Raw genomic sequence first — 22,054 nt, forward strand, 5'->3', positions numbered from 1 at the left:
GGAAGCTGTGCGACACTGGAGGCATTACCTGGCAAGCAGGAGATTCACTCTCCTCACTGACCAACGGTCAGTTGCCTTCATGTTTAGCAATACACAGCGGGGAAAGTTCAAGAACGACAAGATCTTGAGGTGGAGGATCAAGCTCTCCACCTATAACTACGAGATCTTGTACGGCCCTGGGAAGCTCAATCTGCCCCCAGATGCCCTACCCCGCGGTACATGTGCCAGTGCACAAGAGGACCAACTCCGGGCTCTCCACAATGACCTCTGTCACCCGGGGGTCACCCGGTTCTTCCAATTTATCAAGGCCCGCAATCTGCCCTACTCCATCGAGGAGGTCAAGATCGTGACCAGGGACTGCCAAGTCTGCGCCGAGTGCAAGCCGCACTTCTACCAGCCAGACAGAGCCCACCTGGTGATGGCCTCCCGCCCCTTTGAGCGCCTCAGCATGGACTTCAAAGGACCCCTCCCCTCCACTGACCACAACGTGTACTTTCTCAAAATAATTGATGAGTACTCACGTTTCCCATTCGCCATCCCATGCCCCGACATGACGTCTGCCACGGTCATCAAGGCCCTGCATAGCATCTTCACCTTGTTCGGTTTCCCCACCTACATCCATAGCGATTGGGGATCCTCCTTTAAGAGTGATGAGCTGCATCAGTTCCTGCTCAGCTAGGGCATCGCCTCGAGCAGGACGACCAGCTACAATCCCCGGTGAAACGGGCAGGTGGAGAGGGACAACGTGACGGTATGGAATCTCCCGGTCTCCCACTGGCAGGAGATCCTCCCTGATGCATTCCACTCCATCCGGTCGCTCCTGTGCACTGTTATTAATGAGACCCCTCACGAATGTGTGTTTGCCTTCCCTAGGAAATCCACCTCTGGGGTCTCACTCCCAACCTGACTGACAGCTCCTGGTCCCGTCCTCCTCCGGAAGCATGAGAGGAGTCATAAATTGGATCCCCTTGTCGAAAAAGTCCTCCTCCTCCATGCAAATCCACAATACGCCTACGTGGCACACCACGACTTGCGACAGGACACAGTCTCCCTCCGGGACCTGGCACCCGCTGGGTCCCCACCCACAACCACCACCACCCCTGACCTGGTACCGTCCCCTCCCCCTCCAGTCGCCTCCCCCACCCCTGCGCCGTTCACCCTCCCACCAGCGACCCTCACCGCAGCCCCCACCCCAGCAGCATCCGTCCCCTCACCGGATTCACTACTGGGTGAAGGAGAGGACAACACGTTCCCGGAGTCGCAGGTATCCACATCGGTGCCCACACCACAACCAGGGCTGAGGCGATTGCGGCGGAGGGTCACAGCCCCCGACAGACTCAATCTGTAACGTTGTTTTTCACCCCCGCTGGACTTCTTTTAAACAGGGGGTGAATGTGGTAAACACCACTGGTCACACACTACGTCTATTACGGTACTGCAATGTATTACAGTTAACACAGTAAATCCGCTCCTCCCAGCAGGCGATGTATAAAAGTGTATGCTCTCCTGCGCTCCTTCCATTCTGGTTCCAGCTGCAGGAGGCTCAACATCTAGTGCAATAAAGCCTCGATAGTTTCACCATTTTCATCTTGTGGTCATTGATGGTACATCAGTCACGGAACGGACTGAGGTAAACCACCTAGATTAAGCAGTCTCCTGGTAGCATGATGTGTTAGGTACTTTGGGATAACACAGGCTGCAACTGGATGCAGCTTTAACCAAAAGATATTCCAGGCCTTGAAGTTAGTTCAATCTGATTTATTGAACCAGTAGCACAGTTAGCACAGTTCTCTATGAGTACGACTCTCTGCTAACCTAAGTGTTGTTACTCTGTCTGACTGAACCAGACTAGCTCTTAGCCACGTGCTTGAGGTGTGATACTGTACATACACCCTGACTCATTATGTAGATGTTCATCAGTGGAAAGAGGCCAAGTGTGAGTGCCTCGTGCCTTTTATAGTGAGATACCACCCCTGAGTGTCCTGCCTGCTCATTAGTCATGTCCTGTTCTCTGTGTTCATTAGCTGCCTGTCTGTGCCTGTCTGTATATCATTATCTGCATGTCTGCATATCATGACAGTGGGGTTACTGGATTACGGGTAATAGGGTAGAGGTGTGGGCTTGGGTAGGGTGCTCTTTCCAAGGGCTGGTGCAGACTTGATGGACTGAATGGCCTCCTTCTGCACTGTAAATTCCATGATTCTATGATTCTATAAGTCAGCATGGTTTTGTTAAAGGGAGGTCATGTCTGACCAACTTGATTGAATTTTTCGAAGAGGTGACCAGCTGTGTAGACGAGGGAAATACATTTGACATAGTCTACTTGGACTTCGGCAAGGCTTTTGATAAGATCCCACATGGGAGACTGAGAGTGAAGGTAAGAGCCCATGCGATCCAAGGAAATTTGGCAAATTGGATCCAGAATTGGATGAGTGGCAGGAAGGAGAAGGCGATGGTCGAGGGGTTTTTCCTGACTGGAAGCCTGTGTCCAGTGGGGTCCCACAGGAATCAGTGTTGGGGCCCTTGCTGTTTGTGGTATATATCAATGATTGACTATGAATGTAGGAAGGTTGAGCAGTAAGTTCGCAGATAATATAAAAATTGGTGGGTTGGTAAATAGCCTTAGATTATAGGGGGATATAGATGGGCTGGTCAGATAGGCTGATCAGTGGCAAATGGAATTCAATCCAGATAAATGTGAGGTGATCCACTTGGGTGGGACAAACAAGGCAAGGGAATGATAAATGGCAGGAATCTGGGATGAACTGAGGATCAGATAGACCTTTGTGTGCATGTACACTGGACCCTTAAGGTAGGTGGATTCAGTAGTTGAGAAGGCATATGGTATACTTGCCTTTATTAGCTGAGGCATAGAGTTTAAGAGCAGGGAGGTTATGGTCTGTTCAAAATGTTGGTTAGGCCAGGCTAGGTCTAGGCTAGAGTATTGTGTGGAAGTTCTGGAATCCACATTATAGGACGGTTGTGATAGCACTTGAAAGGGTGCAGAGGAAATTTATCAGGATGTTGCCTGGGCTGGAGAGTTTTAGTTATGAAAAGAGATTGAATAGAACAAAGAACAAGAACAAAGAACAAATGAACAAAGAGCAATACAGCACAGGAACAGGCCTTTCGGACCGCCAAGCCTGTACCGGTCATGATACCAACCTTTGTCAAAACCTTCAGCATCTCTTTGTGCCGTATCCCTCTATACCCGTCCTATCCGTGTTTGTCAAGATGCCTTTTGAACGCCTTTAATGTATCTGCTTCCACAACCTCCCCTGGCAATGCGTTCCAGGCACTCACCACCCTCTGTGTAAAAACCTGCCTTGCACACACCTCCTCTAAACTTTGCTCCACGGACCTTAGACCTATGCCGCCTGGTGACTGACCCCTCCACCCTGGGAAAGAGTGCCTGTCCATCCACTCTTGTAGACCTCTATCAGGTCACTCCTCGACCTCCGTCTTTCTTCTTTTTTAAATAATTTTATTCTCCTTTTTCACATTTTCGCCCAAATTTGCACCCACCAACAATAAACAATAAGCAGTAACGAATAGAATGTCAATCCCTATATCAACAACAACAATCCCATCCTCCCGCCAACCCCTAAATAACTGCCTGCATGTTAACATAAACAAATAACAAAAAGGAATCAGGAATCACCCACACTCACCAGTAACACATACGTCCCCCTTCCCCCAACCATCCCAATCCCCCCCCCCCCCACCACTAATGTTCGATGTTATCCAATTCTTGAAAGAGCATAATGAATAACGCCCATGAATTGTAGAACCCCTCCATCCTTCCCCTCAGTTCAAACTTAACCTTTTCAAGAGTCAAGAATTCCAACATGTCCCCCCCGCCAGGCCAGGGTACAGGGGGAGAGGTTGCTCTCCATCCCAACAGAATCCACCTTCAGGTGATCAACGAGGCGAAGGCTACAACATCTGCCTCCAACCCGTTTCCAACCCTGCTGGTGTAACACCCCGAATATGGCCTCCCGAGGGCCTGGGTCCAGTTTCACGTGCAAAAGGTGATTACCCTAAAAACCTCCTTCCAGTAATTCTCCAGCTTTGGACAGGACCAAAACATATGAACGTGATTCCCGGGGCCCCCGGGTTCTCACACATCATCTACCCCCTCAAAGAGCCGACTCATCCTTGCTCTTGTGAGGTGTGCTCTATATACCACCTTCAGCTGTATCAGCCCCAACCTCGCGCACGAGGTGGAGACGTTCACTCTCCAGAGCACCTCACACCAGAACCAACCTCCGTCTTTCTAATGAAAACAGTCCGAGTCTATTCAGCCTCTCCACATAGCTAACACCCTGCAGAGCAAGCAACATCCTGGTAAGCCTCCTCTGCACCCTCTCCAAAGCCTCCACATCCTTCTGGTAATGTGGCGACCAGATTTGTGCGCAATATTCCAAGTACAGCCTGTGGCATGACTTGCCAGTTTTCTATACTCGATGCCCCGTCCAATGAAGGCAAGCATTCCGCATGCATTCTGGACTACCTTGTCCACTTGTGTTGCCACCTTTAAAGATCTCCGGTCTTGCACGTCCAGATCTCTCTGACTTTCTATATTCCTGAGAGTTTTGCTATTTATGGTATATTTCCCCTCTATGTTTAGACCTACCAAAATGCATTACCTCACATTTGTCCGGATTAAACTCCATTTGCCATTTCTCTGTCCAGGTCTCCAACCTATCTATGGCCTGCTGTATCTACTGACAATCCTCAACACTATCTGCCACTCCACCAACCTTGGTGTCATCCACAAACTTACTAATCAGACCAGCTACATTTTCCTCCAAATCGTTTATGTACACTACAAACAACAGAGGCCCCAGCACAGATCCCTGTGGAACATCACTGGTCACAACCTTCTATTCAGACAAACACCCTTCTACTACTACCCTGTGCCTTCTGTGACCGAGCCAGTTCTGTATCCATCTTACCACCTCACCTCTGATCCCGTGTGACTTCACCTTTTGTACCAGTCTGCAATGAGGCACCTTGTCAAAGTCCATGTAAACAACATCCACCGCCTTCCCCTCATCAATCATCTTCGTCACCTCCTCAAAAAACTCGATCAAAACGGCGCCGCTGCCGCTCCCTCCAAGGAGGTATACCACGAGCCCGGTGGTGGTGGCGGCCCTCAAAATTTGGGGGCAGTGGAGGCGGCATAGGGGGGAAGTTAGGGCCTCGGCGTGGACCCCATTACGGGGGTTCGCCCCAGGAAGAACAAGTGGAGGGTTTTCGGGGTGGGCAGGGATACGAAAGTTGGGGGATCTGTTTGTGGATGGGAAGTTCACGAGCTTGGGTGAGCTGGAGGAGAAGAACGGGCTCCCCCCGGGGAACACCTTCAGGTACTTACAGGTAAGGACGTTTGCCAGACGGCAGGTGGTGGAATTCCCACGGCTACTGCCACACACAGTACAGGACAGGGTGCTCTCGGGGGGGTGGGTGGGAGTGGGGAAGATCTCGGAAACTTACCAGGTGATGCAGGAGGAGGAGGAGGCCTCGGTGGTGGAGTTGAAAGGTAAATGGGAGGAGGAGTTGGGAGAGGAGATCGAAGAGGGGACGTGGACAGATGCCCTAGGGAGGGTGAACTCTTCCTCTTCGTGCGCGAGGCTCAGCCTCATACAGTTTAAGGTGCTGCACAGGGCACACATGACCGGGACAAGAATGAGCAGGTTCTTTGGGGGTGAGGACAGGTGTGTGAGGTGCTCAGGGAGCCCATCAAATCACACCCATATGTTCTGGGCATGCCCAGCGCTGGAGGAATTTTGGAAGGGCGTAGCGAGGACGGTGTCGAGGGTGGTAGGATCCAGGGTCAAACCGGGCTGGGGGCTCGCAATATTTGGGGTGGCAGAGGAGCCGGGAGTGCAGGAGGCGAAAGAGGCCGGAATTCTGGCCTTTGCGTCCCTGGTAGCCCTGCGAAGGATTCTCCTTCAGTGGAAAGATACGAGGCCCCCAAGCGTGGAATCCTGGATCAGCGATATGGCAGGGTTCATTAAATTGGAGGGGGGGTTTACTTTATTTTTGTTTATGTTATTTACACTGGAAGGGTCTGAGGCGGTGTATACACCTGTTGTCTTAAGTCGGGGTGTTAATGTTAATTTATTATTTAGGTATGGGGGGAGGGGTTTGGGGGGTTGCTTTTTTAGATTGTGTTTTGTACTTAACCCTGTTGGGTTCTTCTTTCTTTCTCATTTTGTTATTGATATTTTATGAAAACCTTTAATAAAAATTTTTTTTAAAAAAAAAACTCGATCAAGTTAGTGAGGCACGACCCCCCCTTCACAAAACAATGCTGTCTATCGCTTATGAGTCCATTTGTTTCCAAATGGGTATAAATCCTGTTCCAATAATTTACCTACTACCGACGTGAAGCCCACCGGTTTATAATTTCCAGGATTTTCCCTTCTACCTTTCTTAAACAGCGGTACCACCTTAGCTATTCTCCAGTCCTCTGGGATCTCACCTGTAGCCAATGAGGATACAAAGATGTCAGTCAAGCCCCCAGCAATTTCTTCCCTTGCTTCCCTCAATATTCTGGGGTAAACCCCATCCGGCCCAAAAGACTTATCTACCTTAATATATTTTAAAAGACCCAATACCTCCTCCTTTTCAATGTTAACATGATCCAGACTGTCCACACATCCTACTCAAGAATCATCTTCCACAAAGTCCCTTTCTTTGGTGAACACTGATACATAGTACTCATTTAGTACCTCGCCCATTTCCTCTGGCTCAACACATAGATTCCCCCCACTGTCCTTAAGTGGTCCAATCCTTTCCCTGGCCACCGGCTTGCTTTTTACATATGAATAAAAAGCTTTGGGATTCACCTTAATCCTATTTGCCAAGGATTTTTCATGACCCCTCCTAGCCCTCCTAACTTCCCGTTTCAGTGCCTTCCTACTTCGTACTAGACTGTGGTTGTTTTCCTTGGAGCATAGGAGACTGGGGAGGGACATGATTGAGATGTATGAAATTATGAAGGACATAGATAATGTAGACAGGAAGAAACTTTTCCCCTTGGTGGAGGGATCAGATTTAAGGCAAGGGGCAGGAGGTTTGGAAGGGATATGAGGAAAAACCTTTTCACCCAGAGGGTGATGGGAGTCTAGAACTTGCTGCTTGAAAGGGCGGTGGAGGCTGAAACCCCTATTTAGATGTGCACTTGCAATGCCAAGGTATGCAAGGCTTTGGGCCAAATGCTGGAAAATGGATTTAGAATAGGTAGGTGGTTGTTTTTGACCGGTGCAGACGCGATGGGCGAAGTGACTTTTATGTGCTGTAGACCTCTATTACTGCAACAAATATAAAATATTTTTTAAAAATACATTTAGAGTACCCAATTCATTTTTTTTACAATTAAGGGGCAAGTTAGCGTGCCCAATCCACCTACCCAGTACATCTTTGGGTTGTGGGAGTGAAACCCACGCAAACATGGGGAAAATGTGCAAACTTCAAACAGACAGTGACTCAGAGCCAGGATCGAACCTGGGACCTCAGCGAACAAATATAAAATATAACAATGTCTTACATTCATCACACCTTGCTTACTGGAAATATATGTGATGCCTATGAGCATCTGATTAATTAACATTTTGGGAAACAAATGTTGCACTTATTTATAGGAGTTAAACTGTTTAGGTCAACTGGCAATGCACTATCGGACACAAACTATATATCAGCTCAGTCACACTCACTCTGTACTTCCATCTTCTGCCAAAAGCATGTGTAGGCATGTAAATGAAGTTTTGAACAGCATTTTGACAAGTGATGCCATCTGCATCTGCCTAGGCTTGCCTGGAGGTTCAGAATCTCGAGGGAGCTGGAGTGCCAAATGTGCATGGTCAGTATAACCTGAGAGGCAAACAGTAGGAGGCTGATGACATGAGATGGGAGTCTTGCCAGTAACCAACTGTAACAATAAAAAAGAAAATAAACTCTTTCCAAAAAAGGGAAGTGTAAATTAATTAAAGGTGTAGTGTCACCCTGCAGGATAGTGGAGGTGGGTGGGGCGGGGTACCAGTCATGATAAGACATTTTAATGAAAGGAAAATTGGGCAGGGCGTATAATGGACAGCTGATCTCAGATCTCTCACTTCACATGTAGACACAGAACTCAACAAGCTTTAACAACACATCCTCATAATAATTTACTGTTATCCAGCCATTGTCAAAAAGTTGGCATGGAGCGACAGAATAAGAAGAAAAGATCATTATTATACAAACGTTGAGCTGTTGCAATACCTACTGCTTATTTATCCCAGCTTCTTTATCTAAATACAACCAAAGAATGTAAGGTGAATTCATCAGTACAATCTCTTACTTAAAAAGTCATTATGCTCAGACTGTTAACATTCAGGCCTACGCCAGTATTCATCCTTTCTTTCTTATTATTGTGTCCAATGTTTCTATTATTTCTATCTTCCAGCAATTTAGGATGCATTCAATCTGGACCAGATAACTTGGTAATTGGTAATGGGTTGAAGGGTTATGGAGAAGGGGCAGGACAGTGGAGTTAAGGCCAGGATGAGATCAGCCATGATCAAATGGCGGAGCAGACTCGATGAGCCAAATGGCCTAATTCTGCTCCTATGTCTTATGAGCTTATACAGTAAATGATTCAAGCTAGGAGCTATCTCCATGCTTGTTTGTGCACATGGCTCTGTGCAACACTGGATTGACCCCTAGGCGGAGGTTATGTGTTACATAGAAAATAGAAGCAGGAGGAGGCTATTCAGTCTTTAGAGCTTGCTCCATCATTCATTATGATCATGGTTCATCATCAAGTTCAGTACTCTAATCCTGCGTTCCTCCCATATCCCTTCATCCCTTTAGCTCCAAGAGTTACATCTAATTCCTTCTTGAAATTACACAACGTTTCGGCCTCAACTACTTTTTGTGGTAGTGAATTCCAGATTCACCACACTCTAGATGAAGAAATTTCTCCTTTCCTCAGTCCTCAACTATGACCCCCGAGTTCTGGACTCCCCAATCGGGAACATTCTTTCTGAATCTACCCTGTCTAATCCTGTTAGAATTTTGTAAGTTCCTATGAGATGCCCTCTCAATCTTCTAAAGTCCAATGAATATCATAGAATCATAGAATCATAGAAGTTTACAGCATGGAAACAGGCCCTTCGGCCCAACCAGTCCATGCCGCCCAGTTTGACTTAGTCTCTCCTCATATGACAGTCCCACCATCCCAGGAATCAGCCTGGTAAACCTCCGCAGGACTCCCTCCATAGCAAGAACATTCTTCCTCAAATAACTGCACAAAATTCTCTTGAATCATCGTGTGGTTATTACTAATAATAATCTTTATTGTTGTCACAAGTAGCCTTACCCAGTCCCACATTAACCCTGCTAGCACCAGATTCTGCAAAAATAATTTTACCATGCAAAATAAAGCCAACATTTTGGACGGTGTGCCAGGACTGTTAATGTCCTGGAAAATGTGCGGGATTCACCGACCCCCCCGCCGGGTCGGAGAATCGCCGGGGGCTGGCGTGAATCCCGCCCCCGCTGGTTGCCGAATTCTCCGGCACCGGATATTCGGCGGGGGCGGGAATTGCGCCGCGCCGGTTGGCGCACCCCCCCACCCCCGGCGATTCTCCGGCCCGGATGGGCCAAAGTCCCGCTGCTGGAATGCCTGTCCCGCCGGCGTGGATTAAACCACATCTCTTACCGGCGGGACAAGGCGGCGCGGGTGGGCTCCGGGGTCCTGGGTGGGGCGATCTGGCCCCGTGGGGTGCCCCCACAGTGGCCTGGCCCGCGATCGGGGCCCACCGATCCGCGGGTGGGCCTGTGCCGTGGGGGCACTCTTTTCCTTCCGCCTTCGCCACGGTCTCCACCATGGCGGAGGCGGAAGAGACCCCCTCCACTGCGCATGTGCGGGGATGCCATGAGCGGCCGCTGACGCTCCCACGCATGCGCCGCCCAGCAATGTCATTTCCGCACCAGCTGGCGGGGCACCAAAGGCCTTTCCCGCCAGCTGGCGGGGCGGAAATCAGTCCGGCGCGGGCCTAGCCCCTCAAGGTTAGGGCTCGACCGCTCAAGATGCGGAGGATTCTGCATCTTTGGGGCGGCGCGATGCCGGACTGATTGACGCCGTTTTTGGCGCCGGTCATCGCGCCGATTGCGGAGAATTCCGCCCAAGATTTTTCGGACCCTGACCTTTCTTCTTATGCTACTTTTTCTGAGTTACAAAGCCAGGGCTCAGAGTGTGGACAGGGGTGAACCCCTAATCCAGCTCCTTGCCTGCTCCAAAAACCAATTCAATTTCAAATTGAATCCAATTCATGGTCCCCACAAGACATGCCAGATCTGAGCCAAAACGCAAAGCAGATACTACACTTGATCTTAAACAGAAGTTCACTGCTCCCAACTGACAAAGTGCGCTAGTGACACCACAGGTACAGAAGGGGTATTACCATGAGACGCCGTGGCAAAGCCCTGAGAGGTCACCCAAAGATTTTAAACGATAGCAATAACCTTAAGGAACATGGGAGGCAATTCAATATTCTGCAGCAAATGGGCTGTGAAGGATTGAAAGCATTCCAGAGACTGCCGGGGACTCAGCAACTGCCGACGACAGGTCTATATTTTATGCCATTGTTCCAGCCTCAAAACGATTTATTTGTTTTGCTCTGTCAGGGATAGATCCAGAGTGAACAGCGCGCAGCCGAATGCCAGATCTGGGTCTGGCCTTGCTGCTGCTGCTGCCGTGGGCGGGAGAGGCAGATCCCTCCATCGGGCTTTGGCAGTCGCCGAGCTGTTTGGATCAGCGGGGCCGCCGTCCTCGGTTGCTACGGACGACGGGGGCCGGCGGGGAGGGGGCGGGGTTGGAGTACCCATGGAGCGGCGGGAAGAGCCGGAGAAACGGGCCCGTGATTTCAAGCAGCTGGTCCAGGACAGCAAGCAGGTAGGGCAGCCGGATCCCGGGCATGATCCCGGCTCGCGTACCCACTCCGAGGGCTAAAACCCGGCTGGAGCAACACCATGGCAAGGAATTTTGCTACGCACAAATGTGTTGTTCCGTTTCCCACATGACAATAGTGGCTGCCTTTCAAAAAGTACTTAATTACCTGTAGTGTACTTTGGGACATTTTGATGTCCAGGTGTGTATTCTAGCACCAGTGAACATACTTCAATAACAACTTATATTTATGTGGCGCCTTTAAAGTAATAAAACTTTCCAGCGTGTCCACCCTGACAACTGAACCAGATCGCCCAGTCTGCAGGGGGGAAATAAGGTGCCTTCCTTCTGAACAAGGCAACAAACCTACCTCGGGTGGGAGATCTGCCTAGAAACACCCAGCCGGCCGGGCAGCATCGATGGAGAGAGAAGCCGAGTTAACCATCTCTGGCCAAGGGACCTCGAACAGCAAAGTTAACCCCTTTTTCTTTTTGGTCCCTCCACAGATACTGCCAGACCTGTTGAGTATTGCCAGCTTTTGGGGCTGCCAGCTCTCCCAGGATTGGCCTGGAGACTCCAGGAATTTCAAAGATTAATCTCCATTGCGCTGTCCTGGAGAAAAATCATGGAACATTAAAAATATTTATTTTAAATTTCTTTAAACAGTTCTCTTTACGAGATATCAAACTATTAAAAAGGAGGGGAAAGGTTGTTCGACAGATAGTCAAGCATCATTGAATTGGATAAGTAATGAGTCTTTTTGCTTTCCAATTGGTGCAGATGTGTTGGCTGACTTATGTGTGGAGTATGGGGGTAATTCTCTTTTTATGGAATATAGCTACTATAGCACAAATGTATTGTTCCGTTTCCCACATGACAATAGTGGCTACCTTTCAAAAAGTATTTAATTACCTTTAGTGTACTTTAGGACATCTTGATGTCGAGGTGTGTCTTCTAGCACTAGTGAACATACTTCAGTAACAACTTATATTTATGTAGCGCCTTTAAAGTAATAAAATTTTCCAGGATACTTCACAAGAATATTACAAAACAAAATATGGTGCCGAGACACATAAAGAAATATTAGGTCTGATGACCAAAAGCTTGGTCAAAGATGTAGGTTTTAAGGGGTGTCTCAAATGTGGAAAGCAAAATGTGGAGAGCTGTAGTGGGGAGAGTTCCACAGTTTGTAGCCCAAGGAACCTAAGGTGCAACCATCAATGGTGGATTGGTTAAAATTGGAGATGCTCAAGAGGCCAGAATTTGGGAGTGGAAATATCTTGGGAGGGTTGTGTGGCTGGAGAAGATTACAGAGATAGAGAGGGGTGAGGACATGGAGAGATTTGAAAAGAAAATTGAGAATTTTGAAAACAAGACGTTGCTTCAGCTGGAGATATTCTAGGTCAGCGAGCACAGGGGTGATAGAGGAGCAGAACTTGGTGTGAGTGAGGATATGGGCTTCAGTGTTTTGGATTACCCCAAGTTTATGGAAGGTAGGAGTGCATTCGAGTAGTCCAGTCTAGACGTAACAAAAACATCAAAGATCATCAATGCACCGAATTTGAACTCAGATCTCTAAAATTGCATCTTTTACCAATAGTTAGGTAGATGATGATCAGCAGGGCTATTGTGACAATATATATAATTAACAAAATGCTATATTTAAACAAATATGAAACATTCAGGCAATTTTGTATTGTTTAGGAAATTGGTGCAGTGCAAATTACCTTAGAGAAGCTACGTGGTCTCTCCCAGGATGAAAAAACAGAAAATGCCTTATTACGATCCAGAATAGATGAACAGTCGCAGCTCATTTGCATTCTAAAACAACGCGCTGATGAATTCTTGTTGCGTTGCCAAACTTTGGAGACAATTAACACTGAGCTGGAGAACCAGCACAAGGGCCTCAAGCAACAATTAGAGGGCCAACGAAAGCAGTCAGCCCAGCTCGAGGAGCGATTCATGGACCTGGCATTCAACCACCAAGAAATTATCAAATTCAAGGATGAATACAAGAGTCAGAATGCAGAGCTCAGAAAGCAAAATGAAAAGCTCCAGAAAGAAAATGAGAATATTTTTTGTAAAGCCCTGGAACAAAAGGACGATGAAATATTCAAGCTCTCCAATGAGCTAGGAAAATGTTTAAAGAGGTGCAAGGCACTGGAACAGGAATGCAAGTAAGCAGTGTGGATGATGATTTCAGAATATGAAATGTGTTAATTTAGCAAAACACAATTATTTAATCTGTTGTTATAACATTTTTAAAGTGAAATTATACCAGAGTAAATCATGATTTAATTTTTTTTAAATAAATTAGAATACCCAATTTTCTTTTGCCAATTAAGGGGCAATTTAGCCTGGCCAATCCCCCAACTCTGCACATGCACATCTTTGGGTTGTGGGGATGAAACCCATACAGATACGGAGAGAATGTGGAAACTCCATACAGACAGTGGTCCGGGGCTAAGATCGAACCCGGGTCACAGCAGTGCTAACCACTGAGGCACGGGCTGCCCCATGATTTAATCTTAATGCTCAGTACCAATTTGTGGAGTCAGGATACACAGCTGTACCGTTGTCTTAAGCAGCGCACAATGTTCATGATGGATACTCATTATCAAAATTCAAGTGTGCAGTCAACATGACTTGCAGTATTCATTAGTTGCACTCATTGTTTGGGAGGGATGAACATAGAATATTTCTGATGCCTCCTAAAGGCAATCAGTTCCTTTTAAAATGAACTCTTGCAGGGCAGGAAACACTTGTCAATATACCATTGGCAACAGCAAGCACCAGGAGGTCACCAGGGTCCGACCTTGATATGTTGAAGGTCCTGGTGTAGGTAATGGACAGGAGGAGGAAGATGCTCTTTTCGTCAAAGTTCAGAAAATGGCAACAGCTCATTTCAAGGTAAGAAAACTAGTCTCTCACTCTGCTCCCATCAACACTGTTGCCACCCACCATGTGCCCTTCTCCCACTTTACCTTTTTGCTATCACTACACTCCTATTCATATACTCATTTTAAAGCTTACTTGCTGCTATCATTGCCCCAATGCTGAATCAAGGGGTAACATCGGTGTATAATTAGGCTGACCTGTTTCACAATGGTATATAAGTAACGTGCATCTCGTGACCAGCACTTTGCTCGTGACTGAGGTTTGTTTGCCTGCCTTTCATCGCACCTCGACTCAGCACTATCATAGATTATCATAGAATTTACAGTGCAGAAGGAGGCCATTCGGCCCATCGAGTCTGCACCGGCTCTTGGAAAGAACACCCTACCCAAGGTCAATACCTCCACCCTATCCCCATAACCCAGTAACCCCACCCAACACTAAGGGCAATTTTGGACACTAAGGGCAATTTATCATGGCCAATCCACCTAACCTGCACATCTTTGGACTGTGGGAGGAAACCGGAGCACCCGGAGGAAACCCACGCACACACGGGGAGGATGTGCAGACTCCGCACAGACAGTGACCCAAGCCGGAATCGAACCTGGAACCCTGGAGCTGTGAAGCAATTGTGCTATCCACAATGCTACCGTGCTGCCCTTGATTCACACTATGCTTCACACGCAACACCACATCGCTCAGAGGGGTATCCCGGGCAAGGCTCTACCTGCCATACTAGCTGTAAGGGGTCTTGTGAAGGGGCCAAAGGGCAAGGCCTCCAGTGGGAAGGGAGCACTAGTGGTCAGAGGTTCGACACAGAAACATGACGTGTGGTGTTTGGGGTAGTGGGAGACATCCTCTGGGCTAGAATGAGAATGAGTGTCACAGAGGACATAAGCGAATTGGGGTCAGAATGGGAGGATTGTGAGATGAAAACGTGCTTCAATTCACATGGCTGATTGTAGGATCTCTGTGTCTATTCGTATACCTGTAACTCCATACCATATACCAAATAACAGAGATTCAAGACTGGGCTTCTTGGGTTAAAAGCAATTTGCAACTTATTTTGTCAGCTAGTAGTATCTACTGGTAAGCTTCAGGTTTCACACAAGTACAGAATTTAGGAAGGTCCGACTAGCCCTGCAGTAAGCTAGTCAGATGTATCGATTGTTTGTCCTTAGCAAATACAGATAAGTTGAATTGAATTTAAAATACAATTCTAGTTTGTGGTAATTCAGCTCCAAATCAAAATGTACAATACAAAAACGAAACAAAAGAAAATGGCAGTTTGCCAAGCTAGCAATAGGTTTCAGAAATTAGGTAAGAATAGAAAAAGAGGACTTCCGGTGGCGGCTATGAAGGAGTAAGTCACACATTTGGTCGCTCCCGCTCGGGTCGGACTTTTGGACCTTTTCCCCCGATTTTGTACCGGACTTGAACTGTAAAACTGAAGACAGAGGCAATTGTGTACTGAATTCCCACATCGGTGCATGCAGAGAAGGACTAGAAGTGCTCATAAAGGCAGAAACAGAAAGACAGAGAAGGCTTGGGCTGAAGCTGCAGCGGGAGACAGCATGGCGGAGGACTGGTTTGTCGACCCAGCGGTCAACGGAGCAGCTGATGCAAGTTATTCAGGAAGGCTTTGCTAAGCAGAAACGGGACTGCTTGGACCCGATAAAAGAGTCGATTGAGCGGCTGGAGCTTAGATTGGACGCCCATGATCGGGCGATCCAGAAGTGGAGAAGGCACTGGCTGAGCAGGAGGAACATCAAAATGCGGTGGAGTTGGAGGTGGGGATGCTGAGAGACCCGCAAAAGAAGCTCCTGGAGAAGGTGGAGGACCTAGAGAATATGTCCCGCCGGCAGAACTTGAGAACCGTTGGGCTTCGGGAGGGGTCCGAAGGAGCGGACGCTGGGGCATACATCGCAGATATGTTTGAGAAGCTGCTGGGGGATGGAGCATTCTCCCGACCCTTGGAGGTGGACAGGGCTCACAGAGCACTCGCGAGGAAGCCGCGAACGAGAGACCCCCCCCCCGAGGGCAATGGTGGTGAGATTCCACAGGTACTTGGATAAGGAGCGCATTCTACAGTGGGCCAAGCAAACACGGAGCTGTAAGTGGCACAATAGTATCCTGCGGGTCTACCAAGATCTGAGTGTGGAGGTGGCCAGTAGAAGAGCAGGCTTCAACCAGATTAGGTCGATCCTTTTTAAGAAAAAGGTGAACTTCGGACTGTTGTTTCCGGCCCGTCTCTGCGTCACGTATGAGGAACAGCACTTTTATTTCGAGTCACCTGAGGATGCGCTGGACTTCGTGAAAAGGAAACGACTGGTGGTGGACTGAGAACTTTTGAACTTTGCTGCAATGTTCATGTTTTTTTTTCCTTTTAGTTTCTCTGTTTTTAAAAAAAAAAAGTTTCTCGTTTTTTGTTTTGTGGAAGCTGTTTGTAATGCCTTCTGTATTGATTTGGGACCAGTGGCAGTGCTGAGTGAGTTAAGGTTTTCATTTGCACTGTTGGGGGATAGAGGTATGCTTGTTTAGATTTTGGTGTTTTTCTCTCGGGCAATTGTGTGGGGATTGTTTGATGTTGGGGTATGTTTGTATGAGCGGGGGTGAGGGTGGCGATGGAACAATAGGTGGGAGACTATCCGGCGCCAGGGATGGGGGCCACCAAGCTAGCTGGGTGGGCTAGCTCACAGAAGCACAGTGGGGGGCGGGATGCATATGTTCAGTGTAACCCAACCCCTTTGATAAAGAGTGTTGTTACTAGGGGGCTGAGGGGGGGGCAAATGTTCTGCTGACGAGGGAGGGACTTGGGCCAAGGGACAGAGAGGAGGTTGGGGGTGGAGGCTGCCTGGGGAGGGGACGGTGGGGGCACGGAGCATGGGCTGGAGGCGGGCCCAAAAAAGGGGATGGCTGATCGGCGAAGGGTGGGGGCAATGAGCCCCCCAACTAGGCTGATCACCTGGAATGTTCGAGGGTTAAATGGGCCGGTCAAGAGGGCACGTGTGTTCGTGCATCTTAGGGGACTGAAGGCGGACAAGGTAATGTTGCAGGAGAAGCACCTTAGAGTAACTGACCAGATTAGATTGAGGAAAAGCTGGGTCAGTCAGGTCTTTCACTCGGGAATGGATTCAAAGACTAGAGGGGTCGCGATCCTGATCAATAAGCGGGTGGTGTTTTGAGGTGGGTAGAATCGTTTCGGATGTGGGAGGTCGGTACATTGTGGTCAGTGGGAAACTGGAGGGGGGTGCAGGTGGTATTAGTAAATGTGTATGCACCAAATTGGGATGATGTGGAGTTTGTTAAGAGGATGCTGGGGAAGATACTGAACCTGGACTCGCACAGGTTGGTCATGGGAGAGGACTTCAACACAGTTATTGACCCTGGCTTGGACCGGTCAAGCTCAAAAATGGGCAGGGTGCCAGCAATGGCAAAGGAACTAAAAGGGTTCATGGAGCGGGGGGGGGGGGGGGGGGGATATTGGATCCATGGAGATTTGGGCAGCCGAGGGTGAAGGAGTTCTCCTTCTACTCACACGTGCATAAAGTGTACTCCTGGATCGATTTCTTCATTTTGAGCCGGGCCTTACTGGCACGGGGTACTCAGCGATCACCATCTCAGACCATGCGCCGCACTGGGTTTACCTGCAGATTAGTAAAGACAGTAGCCAGCGCCCGCACTGGAGGTTAGATGTGGGACTTTTGGCTGACGAATGGGTGTGCGAGCGGCTGAGGAAATGTATTCAGAACTACCTGGAGGTCAATTACACGGGGGAAATTTCAGCAGCAATGGTCTGGGAAGCACTGAAGGCGGTGGTCAGAGGGGAGCTGATCTCGATACGGGCCCAGAAGGAGAAGCTGGACAGGGCAGAGACGGACCGACTGGTTAAGGAGATACTACACATCGATAGGAGGTATGCGGAGACCCCAGAGGCAGGGCTTTTAAGGGAACGGCAGAGGCTACAGGCAGAGTTCGGCTTGTTAACCATAGGTAGGGCAGTGGAGCAGCTGAGAAAGGCGAAGGGGCGATGTATGAGTATGAGTATGGAGAGAAGGCCAGCAGAATGCTTGCCCAGCAGCTTAGAAAGAGGGAGGCAGCCAGGGAGATAGGGAAAGTAAATGACGGAGATGGGAACCTGGTTGGAGATTCAGCAGGGGTGAATAAGGCGTTTAGGGATTTCTACAGTAGGCTGTATAGGTCGGAACCCCTTACGAGGCCGGAGGGGATGAGGCACTTCTTGGGGGGGGCTGAATTTACCAAAGGTGGACGGGGAGTTGGTAGAAGGGCTGGGGGCCCCGATCGGGTTGGAAGAGATAGTGGAGAGTGTGAAGGCCATGCAGTCGGGTAAAGCCCCGGGGCCAGACGGGTACCCAGTGGAGTTTTATAAAATGTTCTCTGGGATATTGGGGCCGGTGTCGATGAGGATGTTCAATGAGGCAAGGGAAAGAGGAGTGCTGTCCCCGATGATGTCACAGGCCACGATTTGGCTGATTCTGAAGCGGGACAAGAACCCGGAGCTGTGTGGGTCCTACAGGCCGATATCCCTTTTGAATATGGACACCAAACTGCTGGCCAAAATTTTGTCCTCCAGGATTGAGGATTGTGTTCCGGTTGTTATTGGGGAGGACCAGATGGAGTTTGTTAAGGATAGGCAGTTGGTGGCCAATGTGAGAAGGTTGTTAAATGTGATCATGATGCCCCCGGAAGGTAGGGAGGTGAAGGTAGTGATCGCAATGCTTACAGAAAAGGCTTTTGATCGGGTAGAATGGGATTATCTGTGGGAGGTACTGGGACGGTTCGGATTTGGGCAGGGATTTATTGACTGGGTCAGGTTGCTGTATCAGGCTCCTGTGGCAAGTGTACGGACGAATAGGACATCAGACTATTTTAGCCTGCACCGGAGGACAAGACAGGGATGCCCCCTCTCCCCACTGTTGTTCGCGCTAGTTAGAGAACCGTTGGCAATTGCTCTGAGAGCCTCAAGGGACTGGAAGGGGCTGGTCGGGGAGGAGGGGGGGGGGGGGGGGGGCACAGAGTCTCGCTCTATGCAGGCGACCTGCTTCTGTATGTATCGGATCCATTAGAAGGGATGGAAGAAATCATGAGGATTGTAGGGGAATTTGGCCGGTTTTCGGGGTATAAGCTAAATATGGCAATGGATGTCATCCCAGTTCACATGGCATCAAATCTTGCAGAATGTGGCAGATGAGTGCCAACAGATCTCTGTACATGTGGAGGCATTGGCACTGGTGGCCTTTGCTACTGTCTTCCAAGCCAGAGTGGTAATGTTGGTGGACCTCCTACAGCCCAAGCGGGAGTGGAGAATGTTGCACTGAGTCTTTAGGGTGTCCAGTCGATGACCCAGGGAGGCATCATTCAACTTGAGGGCTGCCACCTTCATAGCCTTTGGGATCATGTCTTCAGTGGAGCAGTCCTGCACCACATGCAGCGACACAGCTGTGTGTGGATGTCTTTAAATATTGTGCCTAGAATGAGGCGAGTAGATAGATGGCGGGCTGGGTAAATCAGAGGCCACCCGCCAGGGATGAGTTGTTTTTCCTGTGCGTGTAATTAATGAGGTGGGTAGAAGATGGTGTGAAAACCCGTCATTGCGGCTGGCAGAAAAAATGCTAACTTTCAACACCCATTGCCCTCTTACCATTCTTACTTTCTATCTCACTGTGCACTCTGCAACTGCAATCACTAGCCTCTTCTCGCTCTCTGTTTTCTTTTTAAACCAGAACAAAGAATAAAGAAATGTACAGCACAGGAACAGGCCCTTCGGCCCTCCAAGCCCGTGCCGACCATGCTGCCCGACTAAACTACAATCTTCTACACTTCCTGGGTCCGTATCCCTCTATTCCCATCCTATTCATGTATTTGTCAAGATGCCCCTAAAATGTCACTATCGTCCCTGCTTCCACCACCACCTCCGGTAGCGAGTTCCAGGCACCCACTACCCTCTGTGTAAAAGACTTGCCTCGTACATCTACTCTAAACCTTGCCCCTCTCACCTTAAACCTGTGCCCCCATGTAATTGACCCCTCTACCCTGGGGAAAAGCCTCTGATTATCCACTTTGTCTATGCCCCTCATAATTTTGTAGACCTCTATCAGGTCGCCCCTCAACCTCCGTCGTTCCAGTGAGAACAAACCGAGTTTATTCAACCGCTCCTCATAGCTAATGACCTCCATACCAGGCAACATTCTGGTAAATCTCTTCTGCACCCTCTCTAAAGCCTCCACTTCCTTCTGGTAGTGTGGCGACCAGAATTGAACACTATACTCCAAGTGTGGCCTAACTAAGGTTCTATACAGCTGCAACGTGACTTGCCAATTCTTAAACTCAATGCCCCGGCCAATGAAGGCAAGCATGCCGTATGCCTTCTTGACTACCTTCTCCACCTGTGTTGCCCCTTTCAGTGACCTGTGGACCTGTACTCCTAGATCTCTCTGACTTTTAATACTCTTGAGGGTTCTACCATTCACTGTATATTCCCTACCTGCATTAGACCTTCCAAAATGCATTACCTCACATTTGTCCGGATTAAACTCCATCTGCCATCTCTCCGCCCAAGTCTCCAAACAATCTAAATCCTGCTGTATCCTCTGACAGTCCTCATCGCTATCCGCAATTCCACTAACCTTTGTGTCGTCTGCAAACTTACTAATCAGACCAGTTACATTTTCCTCCAAATCATTTATATATACTACAAAGAGCAAAGGTCCCAGCACTGATCCCTGTGGAACACCACTGGTCACAGCCCTCCAATTAGAAAAGCATTCTTCCATTGCTACTCTCTGCCTTCTATGACCTAGCCAGTTCTGTATCCACCTTGCCAGCTCACCCCTGATCCCGTGTGACTTTTATACTAGTCTACCATAAGAACTAGGAACAGGAGTAGGCCATCTGGCCCCTCGAGCCTGCTCCGCCATTTAATGAGATCATGGCTGATCTTTGAGGGACCCTTATTCATCTCTTCATTGCAGATGCTGAAAATGAGGATGCCCGTTGGTCAGTGAAGAGGAGGCCAGCCTTCTTAAAGGCTTACACAAATTCACCCTCACAAGCACCAGTTCAGATATTGGTGACACACATGCTTTAAAGGCGAGGCTAGGGAAGCGGTCTTCATGTGGTGAATTGTCAGTCGGATATGTGCAGAAGCTAGGGTGGAAGATAGGGTGTCACAGCTGACACCTTAATGAAAGCTCTGCTACAGAAGGCTCAGACCAACTTTGGTGGCCCATATTACCAAAGGAGGTTGATGGCCATTATTTTCATGAATTCATGGATGTGACATCGCTGGCTGGACTAGCAATTTTGCACATCTCTAATTGCCCTTGAGAACCACAGAATTTTCAAATGTTTACATCAGTTATTTCTGAAGACAGTAGTGAGCCGCCTTCCTGAATCTCCGCAGCTCATGTGGTGTAGATACATCCACAGTGTTGTTAGGAAGAGAGTTCCGGGATTCTGACCTTGCAAATTATACCAGAAAAGGCTTGGTGCGTTAGACAGCCAACCAGCTAGCTGGTGAATAATGGGGGTGATTTTGAACCTGTACTCTCTGCCCATGAGAAATTTGGCACGGGCTCAAAATCCAGAGAGAATCAAAACGGAATTCTCTCTGGTGTGATTGGGTTTTGGAAATTTTACCTACCCACCCCCTCTGGTGGAAGAGTGCGAATTGCGCCGTGGGAGTCCGGGAACCTTGGTCGGGATTCTGCAAAACGCGGCTAAGTGTTGACGCCAGCGTAAACACCGGAGTGTTTCACACCGGGTCAACGGGCCTCTTGGCCCAGCGATTCTGAAGCCCACAGGGGGCCAGCACGGCGCCAGAGTGCTCCACACAGAGCCGATACGCACCCCTGCACTGCCCTCCACGGGTCCTTAACTCTACCTCTAGTGTTTCTCAAACCTGAGTATGGAAATCCTTACTTTCCGCTGTGGTAATTGTTCTCACTTCTTTTGTAATTTTCCTGTCCTATGTAAAAATCCCATAGGTAGGAAAATGTGGCACCCTAATACACTAAACCTAGTGTATAATGCCTTTCTAAAGAATAAAGGGATTCGGGAATATGGTGTACGGGCCGGAGAGTGGAGCTGAGTCCACAAAGATCAGCCATGATCTCATTAAATGGCGGAGCAGGCTCGAGGGGCCAGATGGCCTACTCCTGTTCCTAGTTCTTATAATCAAAGATCCCTCCCACCCGGCTT

The 22,054-nt window shown here is 48.7% G+C and overlaps 1 protein-coding gene across 4 annotated transcripts in view; it reads left to right on the top strand.

Annotated features, from left to right (window-relative positions):
• The window catches only part of LOC140389294 (coiled-coil domain-containing protein 89), a 106,370-nt gene that overhangs the window by 75,457 nt on the left and 8,859 nt on the right, over positions 1–22,054 (top strand). For 2 of the 4 annotated variants that reach the window (XM_072473476.1, XM_072473478.1), the window contains one exon: positions 12,644–13,116. In XM_072473476.1, the coding sequence (XP_072329577.1) occupies positions 12,644–13,116 (473 nt within the window). Of the gene's footprint in view, positions 1–10,793; positions 10,946–11,731; positions 11,753–12,643; positions 13,117–22,054 lie in introns of those variants that run through there. The other 2 variants (XM_072473481.1, XM_072473483.1) reach the window with 2 other exon arrangements.

This window comes from Scyliorhinus torazame, chromosome 2 (genome assembly GCF_047496885.1).
Source record: "Scyliorhinus torazame isolate Kashiwa2021f chromosome 2, sScyTor2.1, whole genome shotgun sequence".
In the NCBI taxonomy this organism is placed as follows: domain Eukaryota; kingdom Metazoa; phylum Chordata; class Chondrichthyes; order Carcharhiniformes; family Scyliorhinidae; genus Scyliorhinus; species Scyliorhinus torazame.